This window comes from Haematobia irritans, chromosome 3 (assembly GCF_050003625.1).
Source record: "Haematobia irritans isolate KBUSLIRL chromosome 3, ASM5000362v1, whole genome shotgun sequence".
Classification (NCBI taxonomy): Eukaryota; Metazoa; Arthropoda; class Insecta; order Diptera; family Muscidae; genus Haematobia; species Haematobia irritans.
This window is the reverse complement of record NC_134399.1, coordinates 228,180,896-228,197,837: the sequence shown is the minus strand read 5'-3', so window position 1 is coordinate 228,197,837 and position 16,942 is coordinate 228,180,896. Positions and strand designations below refer to the sequence as shown.

The 16,942-nt window shown below is 33.9% G+C and overlaps 1 protein-coding gene across 1 annotated transcript; it reads right to left on the bottom strand.

Annotated features, from left to right (window-relative positions):
• Positions 1-1,009: 1,009 nt before the first annotated feature.
• LOC142231485 (uncharacterized) lies at positions 1,010-16,598 on the bottom strand. Its single transcript, XM_075302094.1, has 4 exons — positions 14,708-16,598; positions 13,877-14,147; positions 9,539-9,613; positions 1,010-1,172 (listed from the first exon to the last, which is right to left on the bottom strand). Exons 1-4 carry the CDS (start codon positions 16,596-16,598, stop codon positions 1,010-1,012), a joined length of 2,400 nt encoding a protein of 799 aa, XP_075158209.1.
• Positions 16,599-16,942: the final 344 nt, after the last annotated feature.

The window sequence follows — 16,942 nt, the reverse complement described above, 5'->3', positions numbered from 1 at the left end:
CCGGCCCCAATGTTTCATACACCTTTCATTAAAGAACAAACTATAAATTTTCTATTGATTTGTTTTATTGGGAAAAACAACATTTCCGTATCCTTCGTAAATCGACAAGACAAGCCCACCCATAAACATCTACTCAATAAAGGGAACAAAATTCGCTTTCCTCCTAAAAAAAAATTGAAAATAATTTTATTCTGACATTTTTACACAGTTGTCATTTGCAACGGCCAATTTCATATCACTCTTGTAAGGGTACACATATTTTATAGCGTTTTTAAATAGACACATATCACATATCCTACTGTCCACCGAAATCGAGTGACCAGCCAGGAAGCTCCCAGAGCCCCAAATGAACCATATGTACTGAAGCAAGCAACCACCTTATGAGGCTTTCATTAACTCTGTGTACGTTGTATATGTGTGTGTGTGTGTGTATGGGTATAGGTCCCATTCTGGTCCCATTTTCGGCCTTTCCAATCACCGGATTTCAGTAATTGGTAATTCAATGGAAATACCAATCACAAAGTTCACCTTCTGCAAATGGAAGGAAGGAAGGAAGGCGAGTGTCGTAAACACTCCCTTACATTTATGATCTTAACAATTTTCACATGTACTACAAAGGAATGTTAACAAACGAGGGAGAGGAGATGTCGCCAAAGTCACTACGTCTCTCATCTCCATGGCCAAAAAAATCGACAACAGATGTGCGACAGTATGTGTTGGTTGGCAAATATGAATGGAGGAAAATTCTACTAAACTGTCTCGATGATTTGCTTCTTGGCAACCCTCGCCTCCACCGCTCCTACTAACATTCCGACCCAACAAGAAAGGACTGCATGCCATTGGGATGTTTCAAAACAGTGTGCAGGAGACGAAGGTAGAGAAAACGGCAACATCAGTTGAACTTTAAAAGGTTTGTGCTGATAAGGCGAGATGTTTGAGCTGACTATTGTGCCGCCATACACAGAAACACATACAAAGGACGAAGGACCCTAATTTCTTATTTGATATTTTATTTGCCTTTCTTTTTCATTTCAATGGTGTGATTTGTTTGATTTCTAATAACCTCGGTACCAAAGACTACATCGACATTGTCTCCATATTCGTACTGGCCATACCTTTTGATGTTATTTGTGTTCTTCATTCTTTTGTTAGAGGGTTTGTCATTGGGAAATCTGTACACGGGGAAAAAGATAAACGAGCAATATAAACACAATCCGGCTTGCAAGCTCATTCATCCCATCATTCATAAAATATGATGTGGAAAATGTTTCTACTATTCAGCTCCAATTAAATTTTTTTAAAAATTTTTAAAAGTAGAATCCATGAAAGAATGGCAGAACTCCATCAAAGCCCTTTATGTTATAGAGAGCCATCATCATGCGTACAAATGGCTCGATCACATATTCGGACGAATGCCAATAAACGATTTGATCGGATCGACCTTTTTACCTTATAAGCATCAAAAATCAATTTTTCTAGACGGAATTTGGATATATTTTCCGATTAGTAAAATTTCTAATAGCAAAGTGAAAAATCTGGTGCCATGAATATGGGCCCTATGAAATTAGCCCACAATCCATGTGAGGTAGGACTCCAACAAAAAATATGGAAATCAACAAATGTTTACGTTTTGTGGGGAGTAACTTCATTTTATGTTTGGGGCTCGTTTGCATTACGAAAATAAACCCCAATATTTCATATGAAAGTTGACCACAATTTTTTTTGCGATTACTTTTAGTTTTCAAGTGGGGCGTTTTTCGCTTCGGGGGTTTGACAACGGTGACAACTACCCTTAAAAAAATTACTTGGATCAAAAGAATTCGCCTTTCCTTTAGGATTTTGGTATTGATTCTGAGCCAAAGATGCAGCTTCTTTAAAATAAAGACATGAATATGAGATATGTATATTAACTTTGATTTTATTGATCATAGATTTAAAGCCAGATTGGTGCCTGTTTGGCTTGGGAGCCACCACCGTGGTGCAATGGTTAGCATGACCGCCTTGCATACACAAGGTCGTGGGTTCGATTCCTGCTTCGACCGAACAGCAAAAAGGATTTCAGCGGTGGATTATCCCACCTCAGTAAATCTGGTGACATTTCTGATGATTTCAAAGCTTCTCTAATTGGTTTCACTGGAATGTTGAACGAAATTCGGACTCGGCTATAAAAAGGAGCTCCCTTGTCATTGAGCTTAACATGGAATCGGGCAGCACTCAGTGATAAGAGAGAAGTTCACCAATGTGCTATCACAATGGACTGAACAGTCTAAGTGAGTCTGATACATCGGTCTGCCACCGAACCTATAACCTATTTGGCTTTAAATCTAGGACCAATTAACGGTTCTCATTTATGGAATTTTCATTCTCTTTTCACAATCTAATAATTAAGCTATTCTCGTACAGATTAAAAATCCAAATCTGTTAAAGTAAACAATGTTTTCTTAATTCCAAAAAAATTGTCTTAGTTGTAAGTCATACCACTTTAACGAAAGGACGCTAGTTTTCAAAATGTGAGTCTTAACTTTAATAAAAAAATATTTGTGAAACAAATATTACAAACTTTCTTTTACTTAAAATATCCTCATTAAAAAAAAAATGTCCTTAATATTGTGAAAATTTCGTGTTTTTCAGTTTATGGATTCGATTCTGTACATTTGTACTCTGTACGACATATTTAATTTTTTTCTTATGACTTCATATTTTTTTCCATCTGTTAGGGTTCATTTTCAAACGGTCTTTTAACTCAAGAGTGAAAATTAGTCCTAATTTTATTTTGGGGTCGATTTTCATAATTCAATTACAATTTGTTAGGGAACATTTTCATAGGCTTCGTATTCATTATGAGGCGTCACTCCACATTTGTGGACCTATTTCATTTGGCTTTGAGCCCATTTTCATACCACCGTAAACTCTGTATAAACAATCTCTGTCATCCCAAGCATGAGGAGCTATAAAGTAGTGGCGATATTAATTTCCATCAATGTATTCAAAAGTGGCATATTTTACCCACTTTTTTGCTCCCTGAAAGGAAAAGTAATGAGTTCAATTCCAGGTTAAGCGGAACAACAAGAAATGTTGGGCAGTGGTTTAACTCTTCCGACCTTCACCCATAGAAGGAATATGATCACCTAAAACTTGTTTCAAGAGCAAAATGTTAGTTTCACGACCATTTTAGTTTATCGAAAATTATATATCGAATTTCGGCAAGCATGTTTATGTTTAACGAGAAAACAAAATTTTTGACCCAAAATCTGCCATGTACTCCGTCCAAAAGAATTTTTTTGCTCATGACACATATCTGAGTTAATCATGGTCGTTCTCTGTGTATAAGGAAATTTCGTTTCTGCAAAAAAGTGTTGCCCTAAGGTTACAACACTTATGCAGTCACGAAGACAGACGGACTGAGCTATATTGGCTCACAATTTAATTCTAAAACGATCGGTATATTAAACGATTGGTTCTTCTTCGCGTTATATACTAATGCATAAAATAAGTATACCCTCTACCAGGGTTAAGAAAACACCTGTGTTACCGATCCGGTGTGCATATTACAGCCCAACCTCTTGAATATTGTAATTATACTTTCCAGACATCAATAGTTCTCCCAGTGTAACAACCACAATTTTCTTTACAGGTATATGTTATATGGATTGTATACAATCTCTTGATTATGTCATATGGAATTCAATTAAATTGCTGCCTTTCAATAACACACACAAACACATCCGTAAAGCAAAAAACGGAGCAGTTTAAAATAAGGTAGCTAACTACCATCCCACCACCAACCATTTTTGCTCTGATTTTATCCATTTCAGTATGGCAGTTTTTGTGTAAATAAATTTCGAAAGGCTGAAAAAGGCCCGAAAGTGTGGTGGAACCAGATCACTTGGTTTGTGCCATAGCGACTTGGGTCCTTCCAAATTAACTTTATGAATAATAAATAAGGACCTCATAATTTGTTAGCTCCTTGAGAAAACATAAAGTCTTACGGATTTATTTATGCAAATTTTTAATAAACTCTCAAACGGTTTTTCAATGATGAATACACAAGGGGATGATGAAACGCATTGCATTAAATGTAAGCGGTAAAATCCCAACATTCTTGACACTAGTGAAGCAAAACTATTATAGCCCTCCCTTTCAAATCAGCTTTTATGGTCGAAACATGTGTACTCATAAGAAGGTAAACCAGATCTGTGTAACACTTCCAATCCAATGATAAAAACTGATAGATTTCAATGCTACATGAAAGGCAACATGACTGTATGTAAGCCAAGTCATAGTGTTGGTATATATTGAATTAGAGAATGGGACGTATACGTCAGTATGTGCGGGTCTGAAGTAAATAAATGCGTGCTACTACTACTGCTACACACTACTCTGTATTCATACATTCTCCATTAGAGTGACGATGCCATAAAAAATCTGTTTTACATTCCACCTCCCTTCGCAAACAACCGAGGCTAGTTTTCCTAGTGTGAGAAATTGAATTTGTAACAAAATACCATAATGTGGGAATGTATAATTAACCCTCCGATGAGCTATCATCGCGATTTGGAGTCACTGCCTTCTTGTAAGTCGATAGTCCGGCTCGTTTTTTGGCTCGATGCACGGTTGTAGACGATACACCTAGCTTATTTGCGACATCTCGGAGAGAGAGGTTAGGGTTTCGCTTGAAACTACTGGCAACTCTCTTTGTCGTCTCAGCGGCTTCCGGTTTTCGATTACCCCCCGATCCAGACTTCCTGGCTGTCGACAAACGCTCCCCAAACACTATAATTACATTTGTAACGGTTGATTTGGCAACTTTTAGCGATTTTGCCAGCTTTGCATGCGAGTAACTCGGATTTTCGCGATGCGCGAGCAAAATTTTGATACGCTGCTCTTCTTGCTTGGACGGCATTTTGACAATTGAAGAGTGAATTCCAAAATCAAAATAGGAGCAACATTCTACACACACACACACCTTCAAAATGAGGGGTTTTCAGGTTTTTTAAATGCAAAATTGGAAGAAATACGTCAAGTTTATATTTTGACCGTATCACCCTTTATTTGATACAAAAAAAGTTAAAATTTCTTTCAAAAATATTAAAAGACTGAGTTACAAAAAATTGAATTAAAAGAACTTCCTACATTGAAAAAAAGTGAACTCTCTATTTCACTAAAGCCAATTTAACTTTATTTTAGTTCATAGAATTATTATGTTTGGAGAAATTTTTCTTTACTTTAATAATTTTTTGTGTACGTGAGTTTAATAAACTAAACCCGAGGAAAAAATATACTCAAATGAAGTATAAAGATTAACTAAATTCGTGTCTTCTACAAAATAGTTCAGAATTTCTTTAAATTTGTAAATTTTACCAAAAATGCATCCATCATGAACTTCGTATGTCACCAAAGACATTCTTGCAATTTTGAACTATAAGTTGTTCTTTCAAACTACAAAATTTTCTTTAACAAGTGAAAAAACTTATGTCTGTTATGTCTAAAAAATTTTCTTGAATTTGTCGAAAAATATTTACTTATTTTTATAACATCGGCGTGATGCCGACGTTTGTAATACTGTTTAGTTAAAATTTTCTACAAATATTCAAAATTTTCTAAAATTAACCGAAAGTTTTCTTCCTGGTGGGTTCACTGTTTTTTCAGTATAAGTACTTAAAATAATGAACATCATTGGGAGGACATTTTTGTAAGTACTTTTAAAGTTGTGCCTTTAGAAGCACTTCCATTTTTTTTTTTTTTTTTTTTTTTTTTTTTGGAATGCCACTAAAGACATTCTTGCAATTTTGAACTCAAATTTTTTTCCTTCAAACAACAAAATTTTCTTTAACATGCGAAAAAAATTAACTATGTCTAATAAATTTTCTTGAATTTGTCGAAAAATATTTACCTATTTTTGTGATATCGGCGTTTGTAATACTGTTTAGTTAAATTGTTCTAAAAATATTTAAAGTTTTCTAAAATTAACCAAAAGTTTTCTTCCTGGTGGGTTCACTGTTTTTTCAGTGTAGTTAAAATAAAAAACAACTTTGGAAGAGCAATTTTGGGAGTGTTTTTATAATTGTGTCTTTAAAATAACTTCCAATTTTTTTTTTGCTAGGTATAAAAAAGAAACATCTCTCATATACATTTTGTTAAAAAAACGAATCTTTAGCGATGTCGGTTATTACGTTGCATACCTAAATAAAAGATGATTTGATCAACGGATGTCCAATATAAAACAAAAACCTTTTTAATTAAAAACAAGTAAGGAAAGTCTAAAGTCGGGCGGAGCCGACTATATTATACCCTGCACCACTTTGTAGATCTAAATTTTCGATACCATATCACATCCGTCAAATGTGTTGGGGGGCTATATATAAAGGTTTGTCCCAAATACATACATTTAAATACCACTCGATTTGGACAGAATTTGATAGACTTTTACAAAATCTATAGACTCAAAATTTATGTTGGCTAATGCACTAGGGTGGAACACAATTTTAGTAAAAAATAAGGGAAACATTTAAATCTAAAGCGATTTTAAGGAAGCTTCCCAAAAGTTTATTTATGATTTATCGCTCGATATATATGTATTAGAAGTTTAGGAAAATTAGAGTCATTTTTACAACTTTTCGACTAAACAGTGGCGATTTTACAAGGAAAATTTTGGTATTTTGACTATTTTTGTCGAAATCAGAAAAACATATATATGGGAGCTATATCTAAATCTGAACCGATTTCAACCAAATTTGGCACGCATAGCTACAATTCTAATTCTACTCTCTGTGCAAAATGTTCACTAAATCGGAGCAAAAAATTGGCCTCTGTGGTCATATGAGTGTAAATCGGGCGAAAGCTATATATGGGAGCTATATCTAAATCTGAACCGATTTCAACCAAATTTGGCACGCATAGCTACAATGCAAATTCTACTCCCAGTGCAAAATTTCAACTAAATCGGAGCTAAAGATTGGCCTCTGTGGTCATATGAGTGTAAATCGGGCGAACGATATATATGGGAGCTATATCTAAATCTGAACCGATTTCAAAACAATTGCACACTTGACTACACTGCTAATTCTACTCCCTGTGCAAAATTTCAACCTAATTGGGGTAAAACTCTGGCTTCTGGGACCGTATTAGTGTATATCGGGCGAAAGATATATACGGGAGCTATATCTAAATCTGAACCGATTTCAATGAAATTTGTCACACTTGACTATAGTACTAATTGTTCTTCTTGTGCAAAATTTGAAGCCAATCAGGGTAAAACTCTGGCTTCTGGGGCCATATAAGTCCATATCGGGCGAAATATATATATATATATATATATATATATATATATATATATATATATATATATATATATATATATATATATATATATATATATATATATATATATATATATATATATATATATATATATATATATATATATATATATATATATATATATATATATATATATATATATATATATATATATATATATATATATATATATATATATATATATATATATATATATATATATATATATATATATGGGAGCTATATCTAAATCTGAACCGATTTCTTCCAAAATCAATAGGGATCTATTCTGAGCGAAGACACATACTTGTGCCAAATTTGAAGTTTATTGGACTAAAACTGCGACCTAGACTTTGATTACAAAATGTGTTCACGGACAGACGGACAGACGGACATGGCTATATCGACTCAGGAGCCCACCCTGACCATTTTTGCCAAAGACACCATGTGTCTATCCCGTCTCCTTCTGGGTGTTGCAAACATATGCACTAACTTATAATACCCTGTTCCACAGTGTGGAGCAGGGTATAAAAAAAAAACTAAATTAGATATCATCCGATTTAAATTAAGTACTCATTATACCCACCACCATTGCATGGTGACGGGGGTATAATAAGTTTGTCATTCCGTTTGTAACACATCGAAATATCGATTTCCAACCATATAAAGTATATATATTCTTGATCAGGGAGAAATTCTAAGACGATATAACGATGTCCGTCTGTCTGTCTGTTGTAATCACGCTACAGTCTTCAATAATGAAGCAATCGTGCTGAAATTTTGCACAAACTCGTCTTTTGTCTGCAGGCAGGTCAAGTCCGAAGATGGGCTATATCGGTCCAGGTTTTGATATAGTCCCCATATAAACCGACCTCCCGATTTGGGGTCTTGGGCTTATAGAAATCGTAGTTTTTATCCAATTTGCCTGAAATTTGAAATCTAGAGGTATTTTATGACCATAAAGAGGTGTGCCAAAAATGGTGAGTATCGGTTTATGTTTTGATATAGCCCCCATATAGACCGATCTCCCGATTTTACTTCTTGGGCTTATAGAAACCGCAGTTTTTATTCAATTTACCTGAAATTGGAAATGTAGAGGTATTGTAGGACCACAAATACGTGTGCCAAAAATTGTGAGTATCGGTCCATGTTTTGGTATGGTCCCCATATAAAACGACCTCCCGATTTGGGGTCTTGGGCTTATAGAAACCGTAGTTTTTATCCAATTTGTCTGAAATTGGAAATCTAGAGGTATTTTAGGTCCATAAGAGGTGTGCCGAAAATGGTGAGTATCGGTCCATATTTTGGTATAGCCCCCATATAGACCGAGTTCCCAATTTTGCTTCTTGGGCTTCTAGAATCCGAAGTTTCCTATTTTCCTGAAATTGGAAATCTAGAGGTATTTTCGGGTCATAAAGAGGTGTGCCGAGAACGGTGAGTATCGGTCTATATTTTAGTATAGCCCCCATAAAAACGATCTCCCGATTTAACTCCTTGGGTTTCTAGAAACCGTAGTTTTTATCTGATTTGCCTGAAATTTTAAATATTCTGTTATTTTAGGCTCACAAAAACGTGTATCGGATTAAGTTTTTATCGGTCCATTTGGTAATGCCTCCATATAGACCGACTTCACTTCTTGAGGGTGTAGAAGGCGCACTGATCATGAAAATTGCTTGAAACTCAATGTAAAATTTCAAGATTTTACTTCTACAGATTTAACATATCAAATCAAGACGTTATTTTATAATTTTCTTGCACACTTACAAGATATGTTAATGATTCCTCTAAAACTCAAACAAAAATGGTTCTTATAAATCCAGAATCTGATATAGTCCTCATAGGTGAAATCTTTAAATTTATCTTCGGGAAGTGCCCTCCTGAAATTTCAAAGGAAACCTTAATATTTGGTTCATGGTGGTGGGTATTTAAGATTCGGCCCGGCCGAACTTTGTGCTGTATATACTTGTTTTCTTTCAGATCGCGGCCAATCTAGTTTCCTTCTGAAATAATTTGACTAACTTCTTTAACCAACCGCCTGGTTTGCCAACTAAATAAAAAAATTAAAAAATAAAATCAAAGTACAGATCAAATATAATCACATCCACACAATGTCTAACACGCCCTATACTACATGGTTACACACATACACATATGTGTGTATATGTTTGTATAGTCGACAAAAGTATTGACAAATCCTCGCATACATAAGTAAAGCAAATGTTAATCAAGATAAACTTACACATTGACAACATAAAAAAGGCTGATTTGTTTTTCTAGCTTTTCACTCCACCCACACCATTTAGCTAAAGCAAGACTAAAAAAAGAAAAACAACAAAAAGAAAAAAATGAAACATAAATACAATAGAAGGAACTGAGAAAAGACAAATAAAACTTTAAAGGTAAAAAATCTGTAATTGAAGCAAGCTAAGATAAACACGAATATAGAAGATGAAGGGAAAAATCCGATGATAGTCGTATGTCGTGAAATTTGGCATACACCCCACACGCCCCTACAATATCCAATATACCCAAAGTTGCAAACACACACACACACATACCAATACAAGTGTATTCTATAGAACAATGTATTTCAATAAACTCCATGAAACTCTATCCTATCTAAGTGTGGACATGGCTCTGCATATATCGTACGCCCTCTATAGGTGTATCTATGGTCACCAAGAATCATGGCAACGAATTGGCAAATTGTATTGACATCTCTTATCCCCCAGTGTCGTTTTCAGCAACGGACCAACGCCTTCTTCGACACGAATTCAAACCTGGTCGGACGACCAAACCAGTTGAGGGAGTTTTTTTATAGTTATTCCCCTGCAGATTTTATTTTGCATATTGGCTAGAATGGCAGAAACAAAAAACTATTGTTGTAACATACTTTTATGGGTCAATACAAAAAAAAAAAAAAACAAAAACGTAACTCAATTTACATTTCCTAGATGTCCTTGGTGATACATGGGTGGTTCACAAAAGAGCAAAAATAAATGTCTTCTTTAAATACAAATTTTATTTTCTTAAATGTTCCGTATCTTTTTAAGATAAATTAACAAGGCTATAATCATAATAATATAATTTAATATTTGAAGATTATTTCATGCCAATGTTGAGCGCCAAATGGTCCATCCGCTTAGTCTAATATAGGCATATTCGGTCGGTATCTCACACCAAAAAAAAAAAATATATATTTTTATACCCTCCACCATAGGATGGGGGTATATTAACTTTGTCATTCCGTTTGTAACACATCGAAATATTGCTCTAAGACCCCATAAAGTATATATATTCTGGGTCGTGGTGAAATTCTGAGTCGATCTAAGCATGTCCGTCCGTCCGTCCGTCTGTCCATCTGTCCGTCTGTCCGTCTGTCCGGCTGTCCGTCCGTCTGTGGAAATCACGCTAACTTCCGAACGAAACTAGCTATCGACTTGAAACTTGGCACAAGTAGTTGTTATTGATGTAGGTCGGATGGTATTGAAAATGGGCCATATCGGCCCACGTTTACGTATAGCCCCCATATAAACCGATCCCCAAATTTGGCTTGCGGAGCCTTCCGGAGCAGCAAAATTCATCCGATCCGGTTGAAATTTGGTACGTGGTCTAAGTATACGGTCTCTAACAACCATGCAAAAATTGGTCCATATCGGTCCATAATTATATATAGCCCCCATATAAACCGATCCCCAGATTTGACCTCCGGAGCCTCTTGGAGGGGCAAAATTCATCCGATCGGGTTGAAATTTGGTACCTGATGTTAGTATACGGTCTCTAACAACCATGCAAAAATTGGTCCATATCGGTCCATAATTATATATAGCCCCCATATAAACCGATCCCCAGATTTGACCTCCGGAGCCTCTTGGAGGAGCAAACTTCATCCTACCCGATTGAAATTTGGTACGTGGTGTTAGTATATGGTCTCTAACAACCATGCAAAAACTGGTCCATATCGGTCCATAATTATATATAGCTCCCATATAAACTGATCCCCAGATTTGACCTCCGGAGCCTCTTGGAGGGGCAAAATTCATCCGATCCGTTTGAAATTGGGTACCTGATGTTAGTATACGGTCTCTAACAAGCATGCAAAAATTCGTCCATATCGGTCCATAATTATATATAGCTCCCATATAAACCGATCCCCAGATTTGAACTCTGGAGCCTCTTGGATGAGCAAAATTCATCCGATTCAATTGAAATTTAGTTCGTGGTGTTAGTATATGGTCTCTAACAACCATGCAAAAATTGGTCCATATCGGTCCATAATTATATATAGCTCCCATATAAACCGATCCCCAGATTTGACCTCCGGAGCCTCTTGGAGGAGCAAAAGTCATCCGATGCGGTTGAAATTTGGTACATTTCGTTAGTATATGGCCTCTAACAGCCATGTAAAAATTGTCAAATTTTATTACTATAGAAAGTTTTGTCAAAATTTCATTTCTATAGAAAGTTTTGTAAAAAGTTTATTTCTATAGCAATGTTTGTCAACATTTTATTTCCATAGAAAATTTTGTCAAAATTTTATTTCTATAGAAAATTTTGTAAAAAATTTATTTCTGTAGAAAATTTTGTCAACATTTTATTTCTATAGACAATTTTGTCAACATTTTATTTCTATAGAACATTTTGTCAACATTTTATTTCTATAGAAAATTTTGTCAACATTTTATTTCTATAGAAAATTTTGTCAAAATTTTATTGCTATAGAAAATTTTGTCAACATTTTACTTCCATAGAAAATTTTGTCAACATTTTATTTCTATAGAAAATTTTGTCAAGTTTTTATTTCTATAGAAAATTTTGTCAAAATTTTATTTCTATAGAAAATTTTGTCAAACTGAATTATATACGTATTTAATCGGCCTTTTTTTTTTGTTTAATATATACCCCTTATGGACTAACTTACAATTTAGAAGACAGTGTTAAAAAGTTTTACGATACCTTGCCATCGGCAAGTGTTATCGCAACCCAAGTAATTCGATTGTGGATGACAGCCTTTAGTAGAAGTTCCTACGCAATCCATGGTGGAGGGTACATAAGATTTGGCCTGGCCGAACTTACGGCCGTATATACTTGTTTATCTTCAATCATGAAATTAATTGATCCAATTAATTTTTAATTTAAACGTCTTCAATCACAGAATGATAGTATCAAGAACATAATTTTTATTTCATTAATTGATCCTATTAACAATTTAATTGATTAATTTCTGTGATTGATTTTTTTTTCAATCAAACAATTTTTTAAACCAATTAATTTTTTAATTAAAATTGTTTAGTGTTCAATTAAAATTTTAATTGGAAAAATATTGGTGATATTTATTTCCAATGCGTCAACTGAAGCGCTCGATCACGAAATTATTTGATCCAATTAATTTTTTTAAATGAAATGTCTTCAATCACAAAAATGATAGTAGGTTAGGTTAGGTGAGGTTAGGTGGCAGCCCGATGTATCAGGCTCAATTAATTTCAATTAATATTTCAATTGATTCAATCAAAAATTTAAAAGATGTTGATTGAAAAAACCAATTAAAATTTTTATTAAAAACGTAACTAGTTTCATTTACCTTCTTAACTTTTTAATTCGAAATATTTTGAAAATATTTTCTATGAGCTTTAACATAGACCCATAACAAAAAGTCCAAGGGTGTTAAGTCGCACGTTCCAGGTAGCCAATTGATCGGCCCCGAAGGTGAAATGAAATGTTCACCGAACTCACCTCTCAATAACTCAATTTTTATACGTGCTGTGTGCCATGTGCAGTGATGCCAACTCCCGAAGGAATTAAAAGCATCAACAAATATATTATAAATTTAAAAGTTAAAGTTGAAGTTAAAATGCAATGCTCTACAAAAAAAATCTTGCAAACGTTGTGTATTAATTTCACGCAGTTTTAATTTTTTTCTCAACCTCTATTTTCTGAACCATAACGATATCTAATACGAAATTTGTATAAATAGTTCTTATTGACAAGAAATTTAATTGGAACAAATTTCATGACGAAACCTGAAATCGTTCAAAAATTATTGAAAACGCAAAATTTTGCGTTTTGCGAATTCGTAAACCAGAACATGCGGGGTATGAACATCTATTGTAATGTCTTTCAAATTTCACAATTTTTTTTTTTTTTTAAACGAGAAAAAATTTTTTTTGACATTAAATTTGGAATTATTAATATTTAGAGGGAGTCTATTTCTTATTTAAGTTATGAGTGTTTTGTGAAGTTAATACAAACGTTTAAATGACATCTTTATCACGTTCAGAAATTCATTACTGGTCCCTTGACAATTCTAAGGAATATCTTAAAATACCAATATTGATTAAAAAAAGAATCAATAGCACCTTCATAACAATCAAATTATCTATTTGGCAATATAGTTGAGTTTCTTAAGCTTTTGAGAGTCTAATCTGAATTTTTGTGTGAGAAGATATCGTCAATTAAACTTAATACTGTTCAACTTGGAAAACGCACCAAGAGCACTAAATGAAAATGCCAGAAAGCACCAAGTTGGTGCTTTGTTTTTTGAAAAGGCACTAAAAAGGCAATTTGGTGCTAAAAGCACCGAATTGGCATCACTGGACATGTGTCATCATCTTGAGGAAACCCCACGTCAAGCTCTTGCATGTTGGGTAAAACAAAATTGGATAATTTGTCATGAAAGCACTCACCATTCACAGTTACATTACGATTCGTATCATCTTTGAAGAAGTACGGTTCGATCATACCACAAGCCCCTAAAACCGCACCAAACTGTGACTTTTCTTGGGAGCTTTTCCAATGGTACTGTATGATCTTTATTCCAAAATCTTCAATTCTGCTTATGAGATTCGTCTCTGAACTCAAATTTTTCGAAAACAGAGCACATATCTTGGTAAAAAAGCGATTGTTTGTAAGACAAATCAAAAAGTGGAATTCAATATCATTCAATTTTCGCACGATGTAATTTATTTTATCCATAAAATAATTAACTTTTTTCCAGTGTATCAAAAATTTATTTCCAATAGAAAATAATTAATCAAGCTTGAGATCGTTTTTTGTATGTATTGGTTTCTTTATTTTTCAATATTTCGCAATTACATTGAATTGCTTCATCAGGAGTCGATCTATAATAAAAGTGGTTTGATAATTTTTAATCATGACATGTAAAATTCTTTCTCAAAATTGTTTTTAAAATCGCAAATAATTTTAGTGGTAATAACAGCTATTGGTTTTAGTTTACAAATTTTTTATAAATAATTAAAGATTTTAATAATTGTAATTAACAAGTATCAGGAGACCAGGAAAAACAAAAGGAATTACATTATACACTTACGTATGCAAAACATTTAAGTGTAACACAACAACAACACATAAAGCTTAAAACTAGAGTAGTATCACTACGTTCGTCTATTACTTTTATTGCACTGATTTCCCTCTTGCTTTCTCTGATGCTGAGTACTTGCATATCTAGTTGTCTTGTCTATGATGTGTCTGTATATGTGAGCAATGTTATCTGTATCTGATTTGTAGTTCATTCTCTTCTCTGTGGGTACATTGTTAATGTACAACATTTCTAATGTTAATCTTTTGCTGTTGCTACTCTCTCTCTCCAATACTCTCACATCGTCAAAGTTCGGGTGATGTTTCGTTGTCGCACAGTGTGTTGCAAGCGCGGTTTTTTGGAGTTTGTTGTTATTGCGGAGTTTTATGTCTGATTTGTGTCCCGACAGTCTTGTTTTTAATTTATTTTTCGTAGTTCCAATATACATTTTGTCACATGGTTCTTTGTTATCTCCATTACATGTTATTTGATAGATAACATTAGATGTTTCCATAATAGGCGTCTTGTCTTTAGTTTTTGTGAAAATGTTTTTTAGTGTATTGTAATTTTTATGGGCAATATTGACTTTATTTTTGTCTACTATGTTAGAGTTTGTTATCCTTTCCGAAATTCCTTTTACATAGGATAAGGATCTGTAAATTTTGGGTTCTTTCTCTATATTTTCTTTGTCCAAGTAGGGTTTGTAAGATGAAATTAGTTCTTTTATTAGTTTTGGTGGAAAATTATTTTCTTGAAGTATATTTTGCAGCTTTTTTCTGTTGTTTTTATGGAATTTATTATCGCTTATTGTCAGTACTCTGTTTACTAAGTTTTTGGCCGTATTTATTAGCATGGACCTTGGGTGATTGGAAAAGAAGTTCATTATTCTTCCTGATGCTGTATCTTTCTGATACCAGTCTGTAATAAGTTTTCCATTTTCTTTTATTAGTAGTATGTCCAAGTAAGGCAGTTTATTATCCGTTTCTATTTCCATCGTAAAACTTATGCTTTTATGAAATTCATTAAGGCATTTTAATGTGTTATCTATTTCGTCCTCTTTTAATATCGCAAATAGGTCGTCAACGTACTTAGTCATAATTTTGGGTTTTTCTTTTAACTTGTCCATAGATGTGTCTAACAATTTTTCCATTAAAATGTCTGCTATGACCGGAGATGCTGGTGATCCCATGGGTAAGCCTTTTTTCTGCCTGTATATTTTTACGTCGTATTTAAAATATCGATTGTCCACTATACAGAAACGTAGTATTTTCATAAACAGATGCTTTGTCATATTCGTGTGCACAGTTATTTCATTCCACCTTTCTTCTATTATTTGGAGTGCTGCGTCAACTGGTACACTTGGGAAAAGCGATACTACGTCAAACGAAATTAATTTCTCATCCTTTTGGATCGTCAAGTGTTTTATCCTATCTCTAAATTGCACTGAATCCCGAACATTATATCTAGATTTAACTGTCAAGCATTTCAGAATATCTGCCACATATTTACACATCTCCGAGGACGGGGATTTAACCGAAGAGCATATTGGTCTCAATGGGTATCCTTCTTTATGGATTTTTGGTAGTCCGTACAGCCTTGGTGCTATCACATTATCTGCCTTAAGGTTCTTCTTTTCCGCTTCCGATATGATATTATTCTTGAAAAGTTCTTCAACTAACTCATTATTTCTCTTTTGTAGGGCTTGTGTGGGGTCTTTATTTACTCTTTGATATGTCATCATATCTCCTACAATTTTTAACATCCTCTCTTTATATTCTTCCTTCTCCATGGCCACTGTAACGTTTCCTTTGTCTGCGTTTAGTATGTAAATATTCTTGTTGGCATTTAAAAATTTTTTAGTTCGTTCCACTGTGTTTATAATATATTTTTCTCTTCCACTATGGGACATTTTGTTAATGTGATTCTCTACCGATGTTGCGAATTTTGTCCTAGCCTTTTCTTGCTCTTCCTTGTCATTGTTCATCTGGATTAAATTTTCTCCATCAGCGATATATTTGAACAAAGGGAATTTTGTTCTTTGAGTTGGGAGACCGTGCTTTTGTCCTAGAGATAGAAGCCATTTTATATCGTATGGAAATTCCGTTTTGGTTTTGTTGACAAACCATTTTTCATTAACCCGTATGTTTAGTTCAGTTCGTTGTTTTTCTAAAAGTTTATTGAATTTTCCTTTTTGTATTTCATTTGTTCTTTCTTTAATTTTCCTGATATATGTGTTTTGATAGGAAACAAGTGTTTCGTTTTCGTCTTGTGAGAGGTGATCATTAAGCCATTTTTTGTATCTTTTCCTCTTCTTCTTTGTAACTTTTC

Coding starts and splice junctions, on each gene's coding strand:
- LOC142231485 (XM_075302094.1), bottom strand. CDS start 16,598: ATGAACAATGACAAGGAAGAGCAAGAAAAGGCTAGGACAAAATTCGCA. Junction 9,614..13,876: donor TGTCCAGTGATGCCAATTCG/GTGCTTTTAGCA, acceptor TTCTTTTTTTAG/TCTTGCTTTAGCTAAATGGT. Junction 1,173..9,538: donor CTTTTTTATGTTGTCAATGT/GTAAGTTTATCT, acceptor CCCCGTGTACAG/ATTTCCCAATGACAAACCCT.